The sequence below is a fragment of the Belonocnema kinseyi genome, chromosome 2, assembly GCF_010883055.1.
Source record: "Belonocnema kinseyi isolate 2016_QV_RU_SX_M_011 chromosome 2, B_treatae_v1, whole genome shotgun sequence".
In the NCBI taxonomy this organism is placed as follows: Eukaryota; Metazoa; Arthropoda; class Insecta; order Hymenoptera; family Cynipidae; genus Belonocnema; species Belonocnema kinseyi.
This window is the reverse complement of record NC_046658.1, coordinates 72,537,075-72,557,646: the sequence shown is the minus strand read 5'-3', so window position 1 is coordinate 72,557,646 and position 20,572 is coordinate 72,537,075. Positions and strand designations below refer to the sequence as shown.

Genomic DNA, 20,572 nt, shown 5'->3' with positions numbered 1-20,572 from the left:
AAATATGATGTGTTTATCTCGCGCTTGGCGATCGGTCTTTGTATTTTTTCCACATCCATGCACAGGTCTTTTAAAATGAAAGGTTAACGGATTCAAAACTGCAATTTCGTGATTGTGAACTCTCTTTCGTTAAAGCTCTTTCGGCTTTAGCGAACACGTTCTCATCACGTATTTCGTGCTTTGCACTCGAGTTTGTCCTAGATGTGAACTTTTTTACATTACGCTCAACACTTTTATGTTAAAAATAATACATTCTTTATGTACGTCTACCTGGGATTGCTTATTCACATATTGTTAAATGATGTACAAGTTTTATTCTCGGATACACTGAAACATGTATCATTTGAATAAATTTATATCATTACAATTCAGAATATGCATGGAAATTGAAATATATACTTATTCTCATTGACTTGTATTTTTATAATCTTTTTTTAATCTTGTTTTTCATGATTAAAAGAAAATCTACTCGTTCTGCCTACAAGTTGCTGATAACAAATGTGGAGATTCTTTTTGGATTAACAACTTTTGTCTATTAATTTTTTTTCATACCTTGCAACGTTTTCCAAAAAATTGGATTTTTTTATTTTCAAAGAATTTTTTTGCGACTAAACCCAAAACTACGGCTCTTATCAAAAAAATATTCGTAACAAAATTAATTTTTTTATTTTTAATCGTTTTTACGAATAAAACAAAAACTACTTATTCTATAAGAAAGTAAGCCACATGAAAAATTTATAGACCCTTTTTAGGTGCACAATTTTTTTCGATCTATCTCTTTTCGTATCTTGCTTTGTTTGACCACAACATGAAGTTATTGCTTTTTCATTAGTCTTTGTACGATAAAAATTTAAATTTTCGATTTTTTAAACAAAATTCATAAAGTTAATAAAATAATTTGGTAAATTGTAAATTGTTTTTTTTTGTGTGCTATAAATAGCTGTAGATAGAATTGTCAAATATTGAAAAAAGTGGTCTCAAAAATGTTGAAAAAACTCTAAGCACGAGGAAAACAACGACGACGCCGGACAGACAGACACCGACGTAAAAACTTTTTTTTCTGCCTCAGGGGGCCTCAAAACGTCGACATTTGATGAAATCCGCGAAAGTCATTTTTCGTATAAAACTAATAACTTCTCATTATGGATGAGAATGTATTAATTAATTATTTTTTGTGGGATCAGAATTTCAATTTTTGATTTTTTCAACAAAATTCAAAAAGTTACTAAAATAATCTTGTAGAGCCTTGAACTTAAGTACTAAAAAAGTTAAAAATATGTTCTGTTGATGATGAACTTCTTTGGAACAAAACTGCTATGACAATCTTATTTAATTTTTCTTAAAATGTTTACAAGTCCAAAATGTTGTAAAAGCGCATAAAACCAATCCTGCCATAGAAAATGGTTTTGGGACAAAATAAATAGAAAAGTATTAGTATTACCAAGACATTTTGGAATTCGTATTGTTGCAGCAGTACTCTTTTCGGACAAAAGTATAAAAAATGCCCTCTTATTTTTTACGAAGTTCTTTCAAGTTTAGGTTCAGCAGTACTTTTTTGGTCGGGTTTTTGGTATAGGATTCCTATGAACATTTGTTAAAATGCAAAAAAATGAAGTGGTACTTTTTTAGTACATTTGTCTCCTAAAAAGTTTTTTAGCATATTTTAGCACTTTTTATTAATTTTATTTTATTTAATTCACATTTTTTTGGGCCATATGTCCTATGAGTTTTTGCGCAAATATTGAAAAAAATATATTGGCAATTTTTTTGTAATTTTGTTTTTTAGCACTTTATTCTATTTATCAGTCATTTTTTATACATGAGTTGTAGGAGTAATGAATCATTTCTAAGCATTAGAAAAAAAATAAGAGTAGATGAATAAAGTAATGAACTTCTTTGGATGTTTGAAGTTTTATTGGAGAAATTAAATCTGTAGAACGTTTCGGTCCCAGAGCTGGTACCTTCATCAGACTGGAGAATGAGTTTGTCTTGTGCTTTTTAAAAAAGCTGCTTTCCTAAATTCGTTTAAATTATGATATTGATTATGAAAATTATTAATTTTTAAACATTTTTCAATCTTAATTTTTCATGAAGCCAAGCTGTTCAGTGTAGATCAACAGAAGCCAGCAAAGCATGTAGCTACTGATTGGCCATTAATCAGTACTCTATAAAAACATGGTTCAATGAAAAATATTGAAAATAGACTCATAAATATTTTAAAATCAATAAGGCATATCATACAGTTTGAAGAAATTTGTAAATGCAGCTTTATTTAATTTCTTTGATAAATCTTTAAAGTTTAAATACTTGATTCATCTAATTTTAAGAAGTTGGATATTGAAAAAACTTGTTTTGAAAAATAAAATCTAGTCAAATTTTGTATAGTACTTTTGTAAGATCAAATTTTTGACTCAGTAGGACTGGTTTTGAACTTTTTTTGCAGTTAATTTCGTTATTTTTCAGCAATTTTCTTTGGGATATAAGTTGTATTAGTACAAATAAATACATTTGAAAGAAAATGACATTGAACTTTTCTAGTACTTTTGTCCCAATTTGGACTGGAAATTTATTCTGGGTCATAATAGGACCCCAGTGGGATCTTTATTTACTTTGGAAGTTGGTCCATAATTATCTATATATTTATGTGTCTCGTTAGCGGCAAACTAAAGATGCATCGGTACGAAGTCGTACAGACTGCCGGTGGTTACGTGGTTTTATTATCGGAAGCACGGTAAGTTGTGCGTGGGAGCCTATGAATGGGGCGCGTCCCTGCGTGACGTCACCAGAGAGTTTCGATGAGCTCGGTGAGGGTGGGTAGAGAGGGATGGTTGAGTCGGAGGCCGGGGGGATGTGACGCAACATATTGATCTATATTTGGAGGGAGTACGGGCCGTGGCGAAGGAAGGTTGGAATACAGGGTGTTCGTCAAAGCTACACAAACTTGAATGTTGGTCTATTTTTGCTTTATGTGCTGGTAGATCCAAGTATTCATTATACATCTTGGACATACGACATGACGCGATAAGCAATTACTCAAAAGACTGTCTTCAATTTCCAAGAAGTCTACACACTCAAGGTCACCAGCTCTTTTCAAGTATCTGATTGACTGACACATATTCTTTTGGCACAGAACTTTAGATTAAGTAATTGAATTTGATCAATGATTACTGATCGATATTGTTTGAAAGTTACTTTCATAAATTGGAAACTGCATCCGACATATTCTTACTCAGTCTTAATAATCAGCAGCTGATTTTGTCTTCGAAAGATTCTGCACAACTCAATTTGTTCCGAATCCGTTAAAATTAAAATGATTGAAGGTGAATTCTGTTGACAAGAGTGGACTGCCATTTTCAAATAAGATCTCTCCATAAATAATTTAAAGGTTTGGTATATTATGAGATCATAAGTGTCATAGAAATGCCTGCAAATACTGAAAAGTACCCCGGCATAAGCATTCTTCTTTAGAATAATGGTGTATTTAAGAATTAGAAAAAGTATTGGATACTCTGATGGGTTAATTTATCTTCGTTTGAAGCTTGATAGTGAATTGATGGCTATAAAATGATAATATAAAATGAAAGAATGAGTCGTTAGTGAATAGCATCTTAAAATTCGAGATATGAATATTTAAGAAAGTTTGAGTGGCAGTTTTTTTTAAAAGGAAATCGCATATAATCCTGTAGCGTGCTTGTGGAAGACTGAGGATTGGGGTGGTAAAAAAGGACTTTCTCTTTCCCTCTCCTCGTCTCCTCTTTGCCGCAGGAGCAACGATCGTAGTCCGTAGAGCGAATAGAAGTTGGCGAGTGGTGGAATGGAAATATCGAGCGGACTCTGAAATGCTCTTCTACCTTCGGTCGTTCGCATTAACCGTTGCTTGAGTTCGAGGAGAAGAAATTAAAATATGTATCTAAATAAAAAAGAAAGTGAAACAGATTAATGTCCTTTGTCTCCTCAAAATCCTATTGTAAGAATTGCACAAATAAATTAGAATATCTTTAATACTTATGGACACATCAAATGACAGAGTCACGCTTTTTTAAAGAGTTCTTTCATAGTATTTTATATACTTGAATATTATTTTCTTACTCAGAAGTTTTCATATATGTCAGAATTTGTGTAAAAAATCAATCAGGCTGAAACTGAGATTCGCTTTCTACTTTGCGATATGACTTTCAATTAATTATTTTCGTTTCTTTTCATGAAATTGTGCCCCATGGCGATGCGGGACATTAAGGAGAAGTGATTGGGGTTGGTAGGAGACTGTGTAAGGTGCAAGAAAGATGTATAAGTATGTAAGTACGAAGCGGGGTGAAAATCGGTCTCTGCGAGTGACAGTAATTCTAAGTTTGCCTGAAAAGGCATCCTTCGTTCCTATACAAAGTCCTTCTTTCTACTAGATTTACCTTAAATTTTTTGATCGTGTTTTTTGAAACTGAAAAAAGATATTGTGCGAGCGATTCAACATCGTCTAAGTTATAAAATGCTTAGGGTCATTTTTCCAGAGAATTTTGTTTAAACTTGAACAATTTTACTCATTTTAACATTTATATAGATATCGGGAATTCCATTTCATATAAGCGCGCTGCCCAAAACAAATGTCTATCGATGTTCTCAAACTGCCGTATTTGTAGTGGTATAGGATTCTATTGAATATGTGCAAAAACATTAACCACTATTGATAGTACATGGTTACTGAGATATGGGGCAGGGAGAGTTTGCCCATTTTGGTTTCCAGACGAATTTTTAATTTACTGTATTGCGTCAAAACAAATTCAAATAAATTTGTTAACTAGAGAATTCGGCAGGGAATTCGAAAAGGTTTAAGTTGATCGTAACCGTTTCTTAAAAATATATGTGGGTATCTAAATGAAAAGGGTCCTTATAGTGGGAAATGTGGTAGGATTTTGGAAATTGGATCTTCGAAAAACCGCTTTTCGAGAAAACCGCATTTAAAATTGGTGAGTGCTGAAAGCGGTCTATGTTTTTTCCTCTAACATGAAATATAAACACTTCCGGTTGTTTCTGGGATGTGAGTGTAGTATATATTCTAGCATCATCCCCCATTCAAAGCAAAAAAAAAAAAAAAAAATAATGTTGACCCTGACTTAGCATTTCTAGTTTATAACCCGCTTGAATCATCATCCGAGTTCCATTAAAATCTGAGATGCATGGTTTGAGATACTCGTAATTGATTTTTTTTAAAGCTATACAAAGGCTACATTGCCTTAAGAAATCGTTTCTACCAACCTAAAGATTATCAACTTTTCTTCTCAAACTTTCTTTTGGGTAGTGTGCTTATATGAAATGGGATATCCCATTCTCCCGAGGAAAACTGCTTTGACTTGAGTTCAACTTGAATTGCCCCAATCAAGACATGCTGAATTCGAAAAGGTCGACTTGAGCATGTCTCAGTTTCGAGACGAATCCAGACTTCAATTTATGTCTTGGAGACAAGTTTCTATGTCTTGAAGACATAAATTTATCTCTTGAGTCAAATCTTTATGACTCCAACACGAGTGGTTTATAACTTAGAGCGTATACCTGCCCTAACAAAAAGGGTAATTCTAACAGTCATAAAAGCTAATCTTTGTTAATGGTTAAACAATCTTGTATATTTTTATACAATGTGTATATAATTAATAATTTGTCATAAGGACAACTGCAGGATTTCGTTGGGAGCGGGTGCTAATCTGAAAAATTGCACCCGCTCCCAGTGAAATCGCGGTAAAAGTTCAGCCTTAACCACGTCTCACGACCGTGAGATAGGCGGTTACAGTCTGTAACGGAATCAATACGACGATCCAGCGAAAGCCTCGTGCACCCTAAGAACACGGAGCGACCCAAGGACTACCGCCTTCTGCATTTTTCCCGCAAGTGTTTTAGCATATTGTTGAAACGCAGGGATGCTTTTTAGGCCATTAGCGAGTGAAAGCTTGGCACCTCCAAGAGCGCCGATGATAAGGACGATTAGTTTAACAGAAAATTCCGGGCACAATCGTTGCAACTCCCTTATAAGGTGTCGATAGCTCTTTTTCTGTTCATTCTCCTTGGATATAATGTTTTTATCAGCTGGTGCCGAAAATTCGATAACAAACATGGTTCGCTTCTCGAAGTCAAGAAGAACCGTGTCAGGCCTCGAGTGAGCAACAGAAACAATTGTCGAGAATATAAAGTTCCCGCATATGCGGCACTTCTCATTCTCGACAATCGACTCGATTTCCTTGGGAGCATTTAGAGGAGCGATATTAAGGCTAATGCCGTACAAGTGACAGAGATGGTAATAAAGCACTCTTAGCGCCGCATCGTGCCTTTGAATGTAGGTCGTTCCCGCGTGAGTTGGACAACTAGATAGTATGTGAGCTAAATGCTCGGGGTGTGAATGGCACGCCCTGCAGCTATCATACGGAATGTCTTGCCTCAAAATGTGGCGACGGTATGTTAAGGTGGAAATGACACCGTTTTGGCATGCCAAAATGAAATCCTCCGTACCAGACTTCAATCCGGGCGATTTAAGGAAAGCAAACGTTAGCTCACAAGACATTGACTGATCCTTCACATTTCTGAGGAAGATACCGTGCATCCTCTTATCGAGGAGCTGTTCACGATAGTTTTTCTCCTGTGCTTTCTTAATTCGGGCTTTCAGGAGTGAGTACTCGAAATAGATAAGATTTGATGCATTTTGCTCACCCCTAATACTGAAGTCAAGTCATTTGCAACTCTATGTGCTGTACCCAGAATAATCCTGTTGTGAAGACATTCAAGATTCAATATTCCGCGACCACCTTGACGGCGTGAGATGTACAGTCGCGGAACGGAAGACTTAAGATGCATGCTTTTGTTCATGTGCATAACCTTTATTGTCCCGATATCAAGGGATCTGAGCTCGTTCTTCGTCAATGGAACTACTCCAAATGAATAGAGTTCTACCGGGACGGCAAGCATGTTCATTGCAGATACTTTATTCCTCGCCGACAGTTCGGAAAACCAAATTTGCCGGATGAGACGTTTGTATCTGCTTCGGAGAGTATCCTTTATAGATGTCACATCCTGAATGCAGCTCTGTGGCACGCTCAGGTATGTATAAGCTTCTCCAGGGCAAAGGTGTCGTGTAGCGCTTCTATCAACGAGCTCAGGATCTTCAGGGATGCCATTAAGTTTTCCTCGCTTCAAATAAACCTTGGTGCATTTATCTAATCCAAAATCTATTCCAATTTCCTTAGTATATCCTTCGACAATCCTAGAGCCAGATGTAGTTGCTATTTGTTTTTAGCATAGATCTTAAGATCGTCCATGTAAAATACATGAGTGACCTTGTACTTTTGATCTGCAGGTTTGCCGCACAAGTACCCGTCGGAATGGCGAAGTGCTAGAGAGAGTGGCCACCAGAAGGATTTGATACGATCTGGTCCCGTTGCGGAATAGTTCTTCATCCCTCTTAATACTTTTTTCACCTCCTCGGTAGTGATGGGTGGGCATTCTTTATCAGGTGTTATGAGGGCATCACATAGCTCCTTGAAGCTATTTATATTTTCTGAGTCTTCGTCCAATCTATGTTACACTTCGTAGACTTCTCTCCAAAATACTATGGTCTCCTCTGGTTTGGGCGGGTGTTCGACAGTAACTGGAGGGTCTTGGAAGAGTCGAGATGGGTCAGAGAGAAACTGTCGATTTTCTCTGACCCATCTCTCCCTCCGCTCTAGACTTCTCTTAGCGTCAGATAGTATCCGTATTCTCTCAACAATATGCTGCTTGATGGTCAGCAGCTTTGACTTGTTAAGTGTGTGATAACGGGTCCGGAGTTCGCGCGCGAACTTTCGAACCTTGGCGGTAAAATTCCTGCCAGATGTACTGTAGTCAATAACATACTGAATGCGGGACGCGTACTGTCTTGCCTAGCCTATATTTATGGTAAGTTGATGCATTCGTTTTTTGGTCTTATGATCAACCGTTGGTTTTGTTTTACGGTTCGCATTGGACAAAGCTCTCGCTGCATTATACACACAATAATTGATAGCCTAGAGGTCGGATTCTCCGGAAAAATGTCCACGAAGCTCCTCATTCATTTCAGCCAGATCTTTAGGCTTGAGAGAAACCTTGGTGTTGATGTTTCTCCGGGTCATAAAGCATTGCTCTTCCTCTATTGGATGCCTGCCCGCGGTTGGTATTAGTGTCGCCTCTCTTTCTCTGTTGCGGGATAGTTCTAGCTGTGGTAGAGTAGGCGTTCTGCTTACATAACCCCTTTTTCGGAGTAGTTCAGCATGATTTCGCAGACGTTGATGCGAAAAGTGAGATAGCTCCGGGTGTTTCTCGCGGGTTTACGTAAAATTGTGGCTAAAAACGGTATTTATTGGAATTGATTCCACAATAATATTTTTTATTCGATAAGTGACAAGTTCCAAGTATATTTTTAACTAATTATGAATTGTTCCAACAATTAATATTTTTTTAAACAATTTTTGTCAGTAAATTATGAAAAGTTACTATTTTTCGGGTTGAATTATACGTTTGATGAATGTTAAAAATAATATTTTTTTCAACATATTTTGCAACTGTCTAATCAATTTCTGCGTGTATAATTTTTTTCGCTAAGTCGTAAAAATTTATTATTTTCTGGAAACAACAATACAATTTAACGCATGTTAAAAGTAATTTTTTGTCTCGATTATAAGTAAGTTCTAAGAAAAGAAAATAATAAATACTAATCGATACAGTATAAGATATTCGAAAACACTAGTATTTTCTCCAATTTTTCCATGAAAATGCGCAAGTGAATGATTATTAAATGTTTTATTAATTCAAAACTCTCATGCATTAAAAATGTCACTTTTAACATTCATTAACTACATCAGTAATTTACAAAAAAATAGTCAATTTTTTATATGAACAGGGAAAAAATGGTTTAAACAAATGAAAATTTGGTAAGTAACTGCAAACTGTCTTTCACAGAATAAATAACTCTTAGCGTTTATTTGCTAACACATTACTCCTATAAAATAGTAATTTTTCAAGATTTACAGTTGGGGGGAGGGTGGTTGAAAATAATTATAATTATTTAAACAATTCAAAACCAGATAAAAAATATTTGGAAACTCATCACTTATCGAATAAGAATAATTCTTGTTAAAAAAATCCAAAAAATATCGTCTTTAACATGAATTTTACATAGAACTACTATTTAGAATTTTTTGGCTTACTTTCAGGGCACAGTACCAGGAGATTAGGGGGAAGGGAAGAGTAAACATTAAAACGCATTGAGTGGACATTATTGCTTGAACATTCATTGAGAGATGACTACACTTTTAGTTACAAAAAGTTAATAACAAGTACTTCTTTTTTCCAGTCTTTACCAATTAAAGACCCATGTTAATTTCATGGAATTCCATTTTCCGAAAAACAAAAAAATGGACAGGATCAATCGCCCAAAAACGAAAGTTGAATTTTTAAAGATATAAATTTATAAATTTAGATATAAATTTTTTCCTGATGTTCCATACATGAACACAAGTTTCTGACGTTAATCATATTATTCTGTGAAAATTTAATGAGTCCTTAATTTAAGGAGGACAAAATAAGGAAATTGATATTAATTCATAAGGGTAGGTTCAGCAAAAGGATTTGGCAACTAATATCACCGAAATGTTGATGCACTCGACGAACTTTGGAACATTAATTAATTTCAATTAACATATGAAGTGACTTGGATGTGCTTTGACGGTATATTATTTCTAAAGATTTTTTTAATCGTTTGAGATAAAGCTTGAAATAATATTTAGCGATAAAGAAAGTGTTGAAAATTTAATAAAAAAGACCGCATTTTAAGCACATTCTCTAAGCGCTCACGAAAATGGAATGTGTTGTCGTCGAAAGAAGTTCTCGTCTGAATACTGTTTCCGAAGATCTCACAAACTTGCTGACAGAAAATGAGGTTCTTCAACGCTGCCGTAAATCACGTGGGCATTCTCAGTAAACAACGGAGTGTTAAACAGTTGAAGTTTCATTTTGGACCAACATCATGCGTCAATAAATCTTTCTTCTGTCGCGTGCTGGCACAATAATTGTGACTCTACATTACCCTAACATCGATATGAATCTACTTTTAAACGACCGCTCTGTAAATTTCATTATTATTCGGTTGATACGTAACGTAACTCGTAAATGCACTCTGCAGTGTGGCGAGAACGCGTTTATATTAAACTTTTTTAATTATCAAGCGGAAGTTTCCTGTATAATTACAGCCATTGCTTATGATGAATTACTTTAATTTCAATTACTGAAATTCAAATTGTGTGGTTCTAAATTTTATTTAGAATATTCTATCTGTAGTAGGAATATAAGAGGAAGAAGAGGAAAAAAGGAAGACATCTGCAATACAAATAAGAAATTTCAGATCGATTCTTAAATGGGCATTTATAGAAAGGATTAGAAGTGAATGACAGGAAGAAGAAGTATGTCAAAGTGATTTAAGTTTAACTCAACGTTGCGTCGATTTTGAATATAGAGGCGATTCTTGAAAAGAATGAAGCATGAGACCACCGGATCTTAGATGACTTACATCTACAATATACACTCTAGTTCTAGTATTATGCATAATAGGGTGAATCGAAAAAAATAGGTTTGGAAATCGCAAACAATACCATGTCTAAAAGTAGTCTATTGGAACCCGTATTAAGTGCATTGAACGTGAAATCAATCGATCAAAATAAAGTTGCAAAATCCTGTTAAACAAAACAAGAATGCAACGACCAAATTTGGACCACAACGAATAAACGAAAACCAAAAAAACTCTATTGTAATCTGAAACAAAAAAATAAAATAAAATTTTCGGAAAAAAATAAAAAAGAGGAAAGAAAAATGAAATTTCTTTCCTCTTTTTTATTTTTTTCCGAAAATTTTATTTTATTTTATTTGTTTGTTTCAGATTACAATAGGGTTTTTTTGGTTTTCCTTTATTCGTTGTGGTCCAAATTTGGTCGTTGGATTCTAGTTTTGGTTAACAGGATTTTGCATCAATTTGATTATTGGACGCTAAATGGGATTTTTAATTTGGATTTTGGTCTAATTTAAATTTCGTAAATTTTCAAAATAAAGTTATAAAAAATTAAAAATATTTGGCAGATAAAATCTGGAGTCAGATAATTCTATGGGCGCAAGAAGGAAAAGTGAATCACAGAGGTATATCAAAACATAATTATCTTGTGTAAAATAGTATCATAAAATGAAAAAAAATTGCGGAGACTCTACACACCCTCTAAAATAAAATAAAATTGAATTTGAAAAAAGTTGAAGAATCTGCAGATAATAATTTCTTTACTCCAACTTTGCTCGCTTTTAGGTATGGTAATATTTGTCATTTCTGAAACCATTTTTTTCGACCCACCCTAATGTAAAAGCATGGTTCTAGGTTTCATTTCGTGTGTCTCAGGCTACTCTTGCAAGGTGGTAGGCGTTAGTCTGAGTATCCTTATCACTGACTCTGTTGTATGAAACTTCAACCCCTATAACCTCTGCCTTCTCATCTTTCCTCCGTCCAACATTCTTCAATTCTTCAAGCCGCAGAGAGCTTTTTGCATTCACCTCGAGGCCAGTGCCAGAAACTCAGAATGCTCTTAAGCGCAATACTGTGACGCCTTTATAGGTGTGTATGGTCGAGTAAATACACTCTCGCCGATGTGACGAAATTTTTCAGGAAAGTTGACGTTATTGAAACTTGATACTTACCTCCTGCAGGCCCAGATTATTACTTTTCTCTGGAAATCGAGATAGTCATATAGCTTACATATATCAACGGTTCTAAATGAAAAGGTGGTATCTCGGCAAAACCTTATAGAAAGATTCCCTACTTGAGAAGGCGTTGGTGTTCTCAATACTATTTATATGGTATTTTAAAGCTTCCATACTTCGCGATACAAAATGGCACCTTTTTATTTTGTCCTGTCAAGATAGCACCTTTTCATTTAGACATTTTTCCTGTGGCTGAGAATTAAAAACAGGTAATTGTTGATATGATATGACATTCTGAACTTAGTGTATCATAAATAGTAAAATTTTCAATTAAAAACAAAAGGTATTTTATAGAATTTCGAAACGAACTCGTTTAATTTCACATATGAATTAATAAAATTCACGGTCATACTTCGGGTTACCATACTAGGGGCATCTCTGCAATTACATTAAAAGTTGTGAATGGTTGGGCAATCAAACAATTTAAACGATGCGCAATACCTTTTGAATATAAATAGGGTCAAAAAGGGCGGTTCAAAAATGGGGTTTCTCACCAAATTCCTTCAAAAATTCCCATGGGTAAAAAATAATACAATAGTAATTAATTATATTTCAGTAGATAGTTTTAATTAAAAGATTAGCTCTTCTACAAAGGCTACTAAAGATGAAGTTTCAAGATGAGTTCTCTAAAATATCATTAAGCTCTATCCTCTTAGACAATTTTAAAAAGGAGTTGAAGATCCATTGAAGGGACTGAGATCAATACTCAATAGCATGATAAGTTATCAGTTAGAACTCAGTGGCCGAATATCGATCGGTGCAGGCGAGGTCGTCGTTCGTGATGTGGATTACACATCATATTATATACATGATGAGACAAAGTGATTGGAATAAATTAGGCTTAATTAATTAATGCATACTACTAAGACGGGTCATTTCGAATTAATCTACATTTACGCGAGTAGGTTCATGCACAGAGGATTTTGCATATACATAAGAACCGTATACTATCATAACTGAAACGTAATTTAGAACTAGAATATAACTCTTCTATTTCGTTCTTCGATACTTGGTTTCAGTCCCCGAATGAGTATAGCTCTACCTAACTCTAGAAATGTACTCATTAGGATTATACATTTTCATATAGAGCTAGAGAAAATTCTTTATGAATGTTAATTTAAACATGGTAATGTCATTGGTTGATGTTTAATTTGCATAGTCATTAGGAACAACATATAAACAGGAATGTTTTGTTGATGTTCAAGAGCACAGAAGAGTGGCTTCAATAAGAGCAATTTCTTTAAAATTTGTGTTTTTGCGAAAGAGCTCATTCCGAGGTCGCTTTTTTCCCTTCCTTCTTTTCTTATACTCAGACACGACCCTGCAACCGAATAGAAGATGAGCGAGGCGAAAAGGGGTTGAGCTCTTGACATATTGCTACCTAGGCAACTCACCAAAGTGCTATTCAAGCTTCCTTGCTTTCTTCGTCTTTCCGTACCCCCGATTTCGCCTTCGAACGTTCAGTTTGACCCCGGAATCGGTAGACGTTGCCAGACTTTTTGACATGTTCTCTATCATTTTTGCATGGTAACATTCGCAAGCTCAATTTGCCTTTTTCATCTTTTCTCTTGCTAAATCAGTTGTCCTGAATGCGCTAAAAAATAAATCCTGCGAAACGAAAGTGCCATTGTTCTAACTGGTTGTGCTTCAGCGGTCTCAAATGATGACACTATTAGTGAAAAATTTTGAAGACAGTAGAGGAACTTAGACTTAAGAGCTGCAGAATGTGTTGAGTAAAGTTAAAATCTAGCAGCTCATGCCATTGTGAATTTTACAAGTTCAAATTTGCTTTCAGTTTTTTACATTTTCCTTCTTGTGAGTGTAATGGAATCGTCAACATTTTTGATTTTTAGTTTTTAATAGATCTTTATGTTTCGTCATTCACAGAGCCCAAAAATCATGCGATTTTTTCGGTGTCTTTCTGTCGGTATAGGTTACAGCGCTAACTTCTGAAGAACTTGGCTAATCATATCACCCTTTTGTGTATTTTTATTGCAGTTTATACAGATACGACTCTTGTTGTCGTATTTTAATTTTGTAGTCCCTTCAAAAATACTTGTTAGTATCTGGTCATAGAAGAGTGATTGGTCACATCTCGAAACCTTTTCCAGCTCTTCTTTAAAAAAAAGTACTTGTCAGTGACTGTCAAGTGTGATCTGTCAAATCTCAATCTCAAACTCCTTTTTCGAGTCTCATAATATGAAACAGAATCGAGAAATCCGGATTTTCAGGATTCCTGATTCGAACCTGAAGTGCTACCATCTGCTAGACAATTCGCAAATTAGTAATAGAGTATTATTTTAAGAATAGTGAAGTGATGAACAATTCTGTAGTGTGCTTTTAATGTGTAATGTTCTTGATCATATGACATTTTGTATGTATTTATAACTTATAGTTTCCTACTTTATTATAAAATAGTAAAATATTGTACTATTTTTCCAAAGTAGCAAAAAGTATTGTCGGAACAGGAAGTTCCTTATTAACACAAAAATTGTCCGGAATAGAAAATTTAAATACGGGAAAATCTGCCGGACTGAAGTATTCTACCTATTTTGATAGCGTTCTACAATGAGGATTAACCTGATTAATCCATCCAAAGGTTAAAAAATTTAGAGCAATTTTACCATTTAAAGCAAAATTTGTTTAAAAGGTTTAAAAACTTATGTATACTTTTCTGGTAGATGACAAAGAGACTTACGAATTACATTAATAAGATTATTCAATTTAGATGAAGTAAAATATGAATTATTATTTGTTTATACAAGTTTAGTAAACCAATTTTTATGAGAACATTTTTCAACAGACACAAATACAGTGCTGGCTACTTCGCATTTGCTAACGTTACATGATTCTGACAATGAGTATTTAAAGGAAGGAGCTTTTAATAATAATGTAAAGGCTTAGAAAATTACTAAAAATTTTCAGTGCCAGTCGAAAAATCTAAAATAGAGGAAGAGAGGGGAGTAAGGGCTATGGCAGTCAAAGCCATCTGTGAAGGCTTATTTTACATATTTGATTTTATTTTTTTATTTTATTGTCCGCGAAGTACTTCTTTGTACTGTAAACGTTTAATGTTTTAAAATGTATTCTAGGTTTTAAAAATATATTTTAAAAAGTCCCTTTCGTATTTTTGCGCCAAAAAGTTACTCAACTTAGATGGATTGACTAGAAAACGAGACAATTATATAAAGATAAAACTAATATGGCTTCAATTAAATGGCATTAGGTAATATGAATAATACTTTATGGAGGTGGTAACTTCAAAAGAAGATATTTTCGCCTGTTTTTACCAAACATATTGAAAGACAAGGTTCTGACACGATATTGAAAGAAAAAGATTATCCTTTTATAAAAGCCACATTAAAAAAAAAAGTTGTTTAGTTTAAAAATGGTAAATATTGATCAAGAATAAGGCAACTTTGTATACTTTATGACATTTGAACGAATAATCTTCATTTTATCACATTCAGGGCTCTGTATTTTGCAATCTTAAAATAATAAAGTACTATTAAAAATATATCATACACAGAGTAAAAATAATTTTACACAGCTCATACAATTCGATTTCATAACGACTGAAAGGACAAAGTAAGGCACTCTACCCACATTAAGTTAATTTCAGTTATTGAACTTAGTCTCGAATTCAGGTCACTCTAAGAAAATATATGTTTATTTTATGTGAAGTGAAAAGTGTGCAGTAATTAACAAACGAGCAGTTCATCAATTGAATGCTTCCCCCATTAAAAATAAGAAAAAAGTACATTTTTCTATAGTGTTCTAATGGAAAAAGAACTGAAGAAAATAGATCAGAATTCGTCTAAAGGATAAATTCGCCGTAACTTGTTTCAGAGAGAGAATTTTCCAATTTCACCTCTTTCGATGCAGTGGTTTTGTCTTGATTCGCGTCGTTTAATATGAACAAACAGGCTTCCGTCCGCCCTTTCCATCCAAATCGGATTTGTTGTATAGGATAAAGCTAGAATTGGATTTGCTGAATAATAATAATAATGATAATAATAATCATCGTGTAAATATTCACTATGCTATTGCGTTTCGACTTCCATGAATAATTTCGATTCCTGTCTACTCCGAGCAAGCTGTTGCATTTTATCCTTCCCCTTTTATTGCAAATATTCTTGTTTTAATTAAAGGAGCAATAGGTAATAAAAGTGGTTAAACAAACAATTTTTTACTCAAAAGTCAGCAAATATTATTTTTTGTTTATGAAAACTTTTATAATGAATGTTGAATAAGTTAATCATTTTTTTAATTCGAAAGTGATCTAAACTATTTCTGAGATTATTTAAAATATGTATAAAGCTTGAAGACGCAAGGCAATCATGTGCCTTAATAATTAAAGAAAAAAGTTGACTCCAATTCCAAGTTTCCTGACGTCACTTTGGCTAAAGTGAGCTCGATTTAATTTAACATTCATGTGGATTTGCATAAATACCGTCGTTCGAAGCGATAGGATGCTTTAGAATTTGCGAGTTTCTTAAAGAGGATTTTGAACCACTGCTTTGTCGATAAGATTGACTAAAGTGCTTCTCCAAAGTCAAATGTAAAATCTACGTAAAAGTAACTGTGCTTTCTTTGATCTTTCTTCCTTTCAATATCCTTTCTTTAATATAAAATCATAATTTCAGTTACCTTTGCAATCAATATGTTTCTTCGGTCCTACATATATTTAAAAGATTAATTGAAATTTGTTTTGCCCACTTTTTCAGGTGATATGGGTCTGCATACTTTGCCGAAAGAAGCAAGAACTACTGTCGAAGACTGGACAATGGATGACGAAGACGAACCTTGGCCCGGCGGACAACGCGATGCTGCGGAGAATGCAGGAAGACATGCAAGGTGGAATTTCCCCAGGGCATCCGGAACTAACTCAGGATAAAAGACCAAAGTTGGAAAGGGCTCACAGTGCTGCAGAAAAGGAAAATTTACCTTTAGTTCAGCGAAGTGGAAGTGTTCTCAGAAAGCAGTATTCGCAACAAGAACCGGTAATTGTTCAACTTCATTATTGAGTGTAATATATGAAGGGTGGAAAGACAAAAGGATCTCACTGACAAAATGGTAATTGTGCAGGGGAGCGAAAAAACATTGTGTGAAATCAAAATTGCAATTAAAAAATAAAATTATTCCGAGCTGACGTATTGCTTCATCAATACCAAACATTGTTATTGAAAGAAGCTTCCAATTATGAGAAAATATTGTCTAAAGGTGATCATGTCGGCTTGAAAATTATTTTTATCCTGTCCGAGTCGACTTGAGACAGTGATAAGAAATGAAATACTCAATTGAAAAATAACCTGAATATCTATCCCCCGAAAAGTTGAGTTACTAATTATAGGGGGGAAAAGTTTGATAAAAAAATTCAGTTCCGAGAAGATTAAGTTTTATTTTTGAGGTTAGAAGTTCATGGGTTCTTAAAAGTATCTTATAATCGTGATTAAAATTTTTATTTATTTTTTGGTTCAAATAATGACACGTCTCTGAAATGTTGAATTAAACGAAAATTATTCAGTTCCGAGAACATTAATTTTTCATGAGATGGCGTCACAGTGTAACAGACGATTTTGCGCTTTAGGTAGTGATTGTAGTGTGGCTGTATTGAAAAAATAACCCTATGTTTGGCGAATAAAGTTTCAGGGTTCACAGAGAACCAATGGGACTCATTTTTTTAAATATCGAGGTTAATGTTGTCAAAATGCGGATGGAAATTTTCTATGAGTCCATTTTACAGTCACTAAGTTTCCAGGAAACGAAGACTTTTCTTCTGCTGTTTTAAAAACAAAATATGCTATAGAATATCGTTTGTTTGATTTATTTTTCAGAAAAGGAAAACTCTTTTTTTAGTCGTGTGACAAAATTATATTATCAACACAGTGATCCTTATTTTTTTACTTTCTCAAGTACTAGAAGGTAGATGATCTCTACTTCTATCGCTTAAGTTGCGTAGAGCGCGCGTTTTCTTTTTACTAAAACTGTTTCTTGAGTTGTCCTAGCATAACACAATGGCGAAAAACTACGGGAAAAAGTTTTTAAAAAGCGTTACTTAGGGGGGGGGGGGGCGGGGGTGTAAAAATGGTCGAAAAATTGCGTCAATTAATTTATGGTTTTTGAAAAAAGTACCAAAAATCGTGTTAGCGTGGATTGAACCTTCCCTATTGCATTTCAAAACGAATAATAATAAAATAATAATAAAATAAATATAAACCTTCTACTCTCAATAAATGCTAAGGCTGAAAAGCTAATTCTGAAGTTTTCATCTGTACTTTCTAACCTCTCAGTTTTCTGAAATATAATCTTCTGAATATTATTAAATGTAGACTGAGTTTTAAGGTATTCTAAAAAAAAAACAATGGCTAATTACTTGTGCTCTGTTTTTTCCAAATGGCTAATTTCTAGATGATGATACGTTAATAAGACGAGAGGAAAAGTTGTAAAGTAGAAAATGATTTATTTTTAAATTTTAGTATATTAGTGAAACCATGGCCGGAAACTAGGAGAAAATTTGTTCAATAACTGTCATAATAAATACTGACATTTCGGTCAGTTGAACAATTTCAATCATAATCGGTACTACCTGTTCGTGAATTATTGAATGCTACACTCTGCAATGCATTATTGGAATTAATTGGGATGCGTAAATAAATATTACATTACGATTTGTTTGATAAAATATGATCGAATGATGTACTGTTCCATAAAAAAGGATAAAATCTAAAAGCAGACTATGTATAAGGAATATTCGTACGAAATTCACTTCATCAAGTTGTTAATAAAGGAAATTGGTGATTAATACCAAATATTAACATTTCAATGTCTGAAAGTGCAAAACAGTGATACGTGTTGAGTCTACGTAACTTGACTTTGTACCTATGTACGCCTTTTTTCATGTAATGCATATTGTTTATTTTTTGTTATTTATGTATTTTTTTCTTGATTAATTTGGTATTACTTTCGATGCCTTAGTAACCTCAGCTGTGTACCATGATGATTGATCGTTGCGATTTATTTTAATCTAGATTAAAACCTTTTAAATCTATTATTTTAAATAACTTTCAACATAATTATGCACACTACAGACACATGTTCACTAGCACAATATGACAGAGTTGATCAAAGTCGCTGCAAGTGTCAAGGTGGCTATAGCCACGAAAATCTTGGTAAAATATATACTTGGTAGATTTGTGCTTAAATGCTTTTATAATCAGGCTTTTACCTTGCCAGTTTTAATTAATTGGAGAAGCAGACTTAATTCATACTTTAAAACTATTCAGTTCGCCATACGTAGCAACATTTGCAAACAATTTTGTCAGTCACATATGTATGTTTATTCCAGGTGACGGGTAGACGCATGTCAACAAGTGACAGTGGGGTGGAAATGTCCGTTTCGCCTCATGCACGGAGTTTACCGACTCCACACGTAGTCAGTTCTTATCAAACACAGCAGACACCAAGGCATCCCGCAGCTTTTCCAGAGGATGATCCAAATCTTTACCGGGGCGAACTTGATGGTCTGATGAGGGAATACCAAAGACAACAGAGCATCTATCAAATGGTATGGAAATTCTGTTTATTTCAAAAAATTCTCACACTATTTGAAGCGAAAACAAATTTAAGCTATTTCATGATTCCTAACTGTTTAGAAGAGATTCAGTTATGGACTGTTACCATAAATACTGGGAATGCAAAAATTCATTGATGTCCTTACGAGAATCATCAGAGGAATTTTGAAAATAAAATATGATAGAAAATCAGTTATTGTATTTATTCTTAGAAAGTATAAATATCTTTTTTTTTAGTTGCTGGAGGTCATGTAGAGGTCATGTAGAACTTCAAAAAGTAAACGAATGTGAAGACTATAAAACACGAATGTATTACACCTATAGTCATGCCATTTCTCGATCCTCTTTCGTCGGATTTTCTACATGCAGGGATTTATTTAGTGCCCAGAGCACCCTTTCCGAGAAAATTTGCAAATTAATTGTCGTCTGCTACTACAGTGATTCCAAAAAAATTATCTTTGATGTAAAAAATCTGCGTGACATCAAATTTGGACAAGTAATTTTTTGGAAATAATATTCATAATGAAAAATATATAACTTGGCGGGATTATATTATACCATCAATCTCTCATGCCTACAAATTTGGAATAAAAATAATTTTTCTTGTAACATGCAATCCCGAAAAGTTTTATAATAGCTAATATGGTTTTTTAAAATTTACCTGACAAATTTCTATAGGGTACTTTATTAACCAATTTTCTTAGTATATTTTATTATGAACATAATTCCTCAAAATTACTTGGCCAATTTTGATATTACAAATTAATCTAGTTGTGGGATTTCATGTTTTTTTTTGTAAGTTAATTTTTTGGACTACTTTCGTTAAAGATTAATTAAATTGATTTATTCTTTAATTTAACCTAATAGTATCGTGTAATTCCATAAAAATTTGAATTAGATTTTTTAATTTCAATTAATTATGTAATAGGTTCACCAAACCTAACCGATATTTAGGTTCCATAAGGTTAAATATTAGGTAAAACGTTTAGATGAAAAAAAAAATTTAATGAGAAGATGTTGCCATAGTTTTTTCTTTAAAATTTAGTACCAATTGGTTGGATATATTAGAATGTAGAGGTGAACACAGGATGAGAATTGGTTCCTTTTATGATTATTTGAGACTCCGGATTCTATAACCACGCATAAAATTTGCCTGGCCGCTTCAGGCCGCTCGAGTTGGCCCCTGATGGCTTGAAAATCAGTTTTCGAAAATT

The 20,572-nt window shown here is 33.8% G+C and overlaps 1 protein-coding gene across 1 annotated transcript in view; it reads left to right on the top strand.

Moving 5' to 3' along the window:
- LOC117167819 (regulating synaptic membrane exocytosis protein 2) overlaps nt 1–20,572 on the top strand; it is a 124,374-nt gene that overhangs the window by 27,828 nt on the left and 75,974 nt on the right. The window contains exons 3-4 of the mRNA XM_033353022.1: nt 16,512–16,787; nt 19,133–19,351. Coding sequence (XP_033208913.1) covers nt 16,512–16,787; nt 19,133–19,351 — 495 coding nt within the window. The remainder of the gene's footprint in view (nt 1–16,511; nt 16,788–19,132; nt 19,352–20,572) is intronic.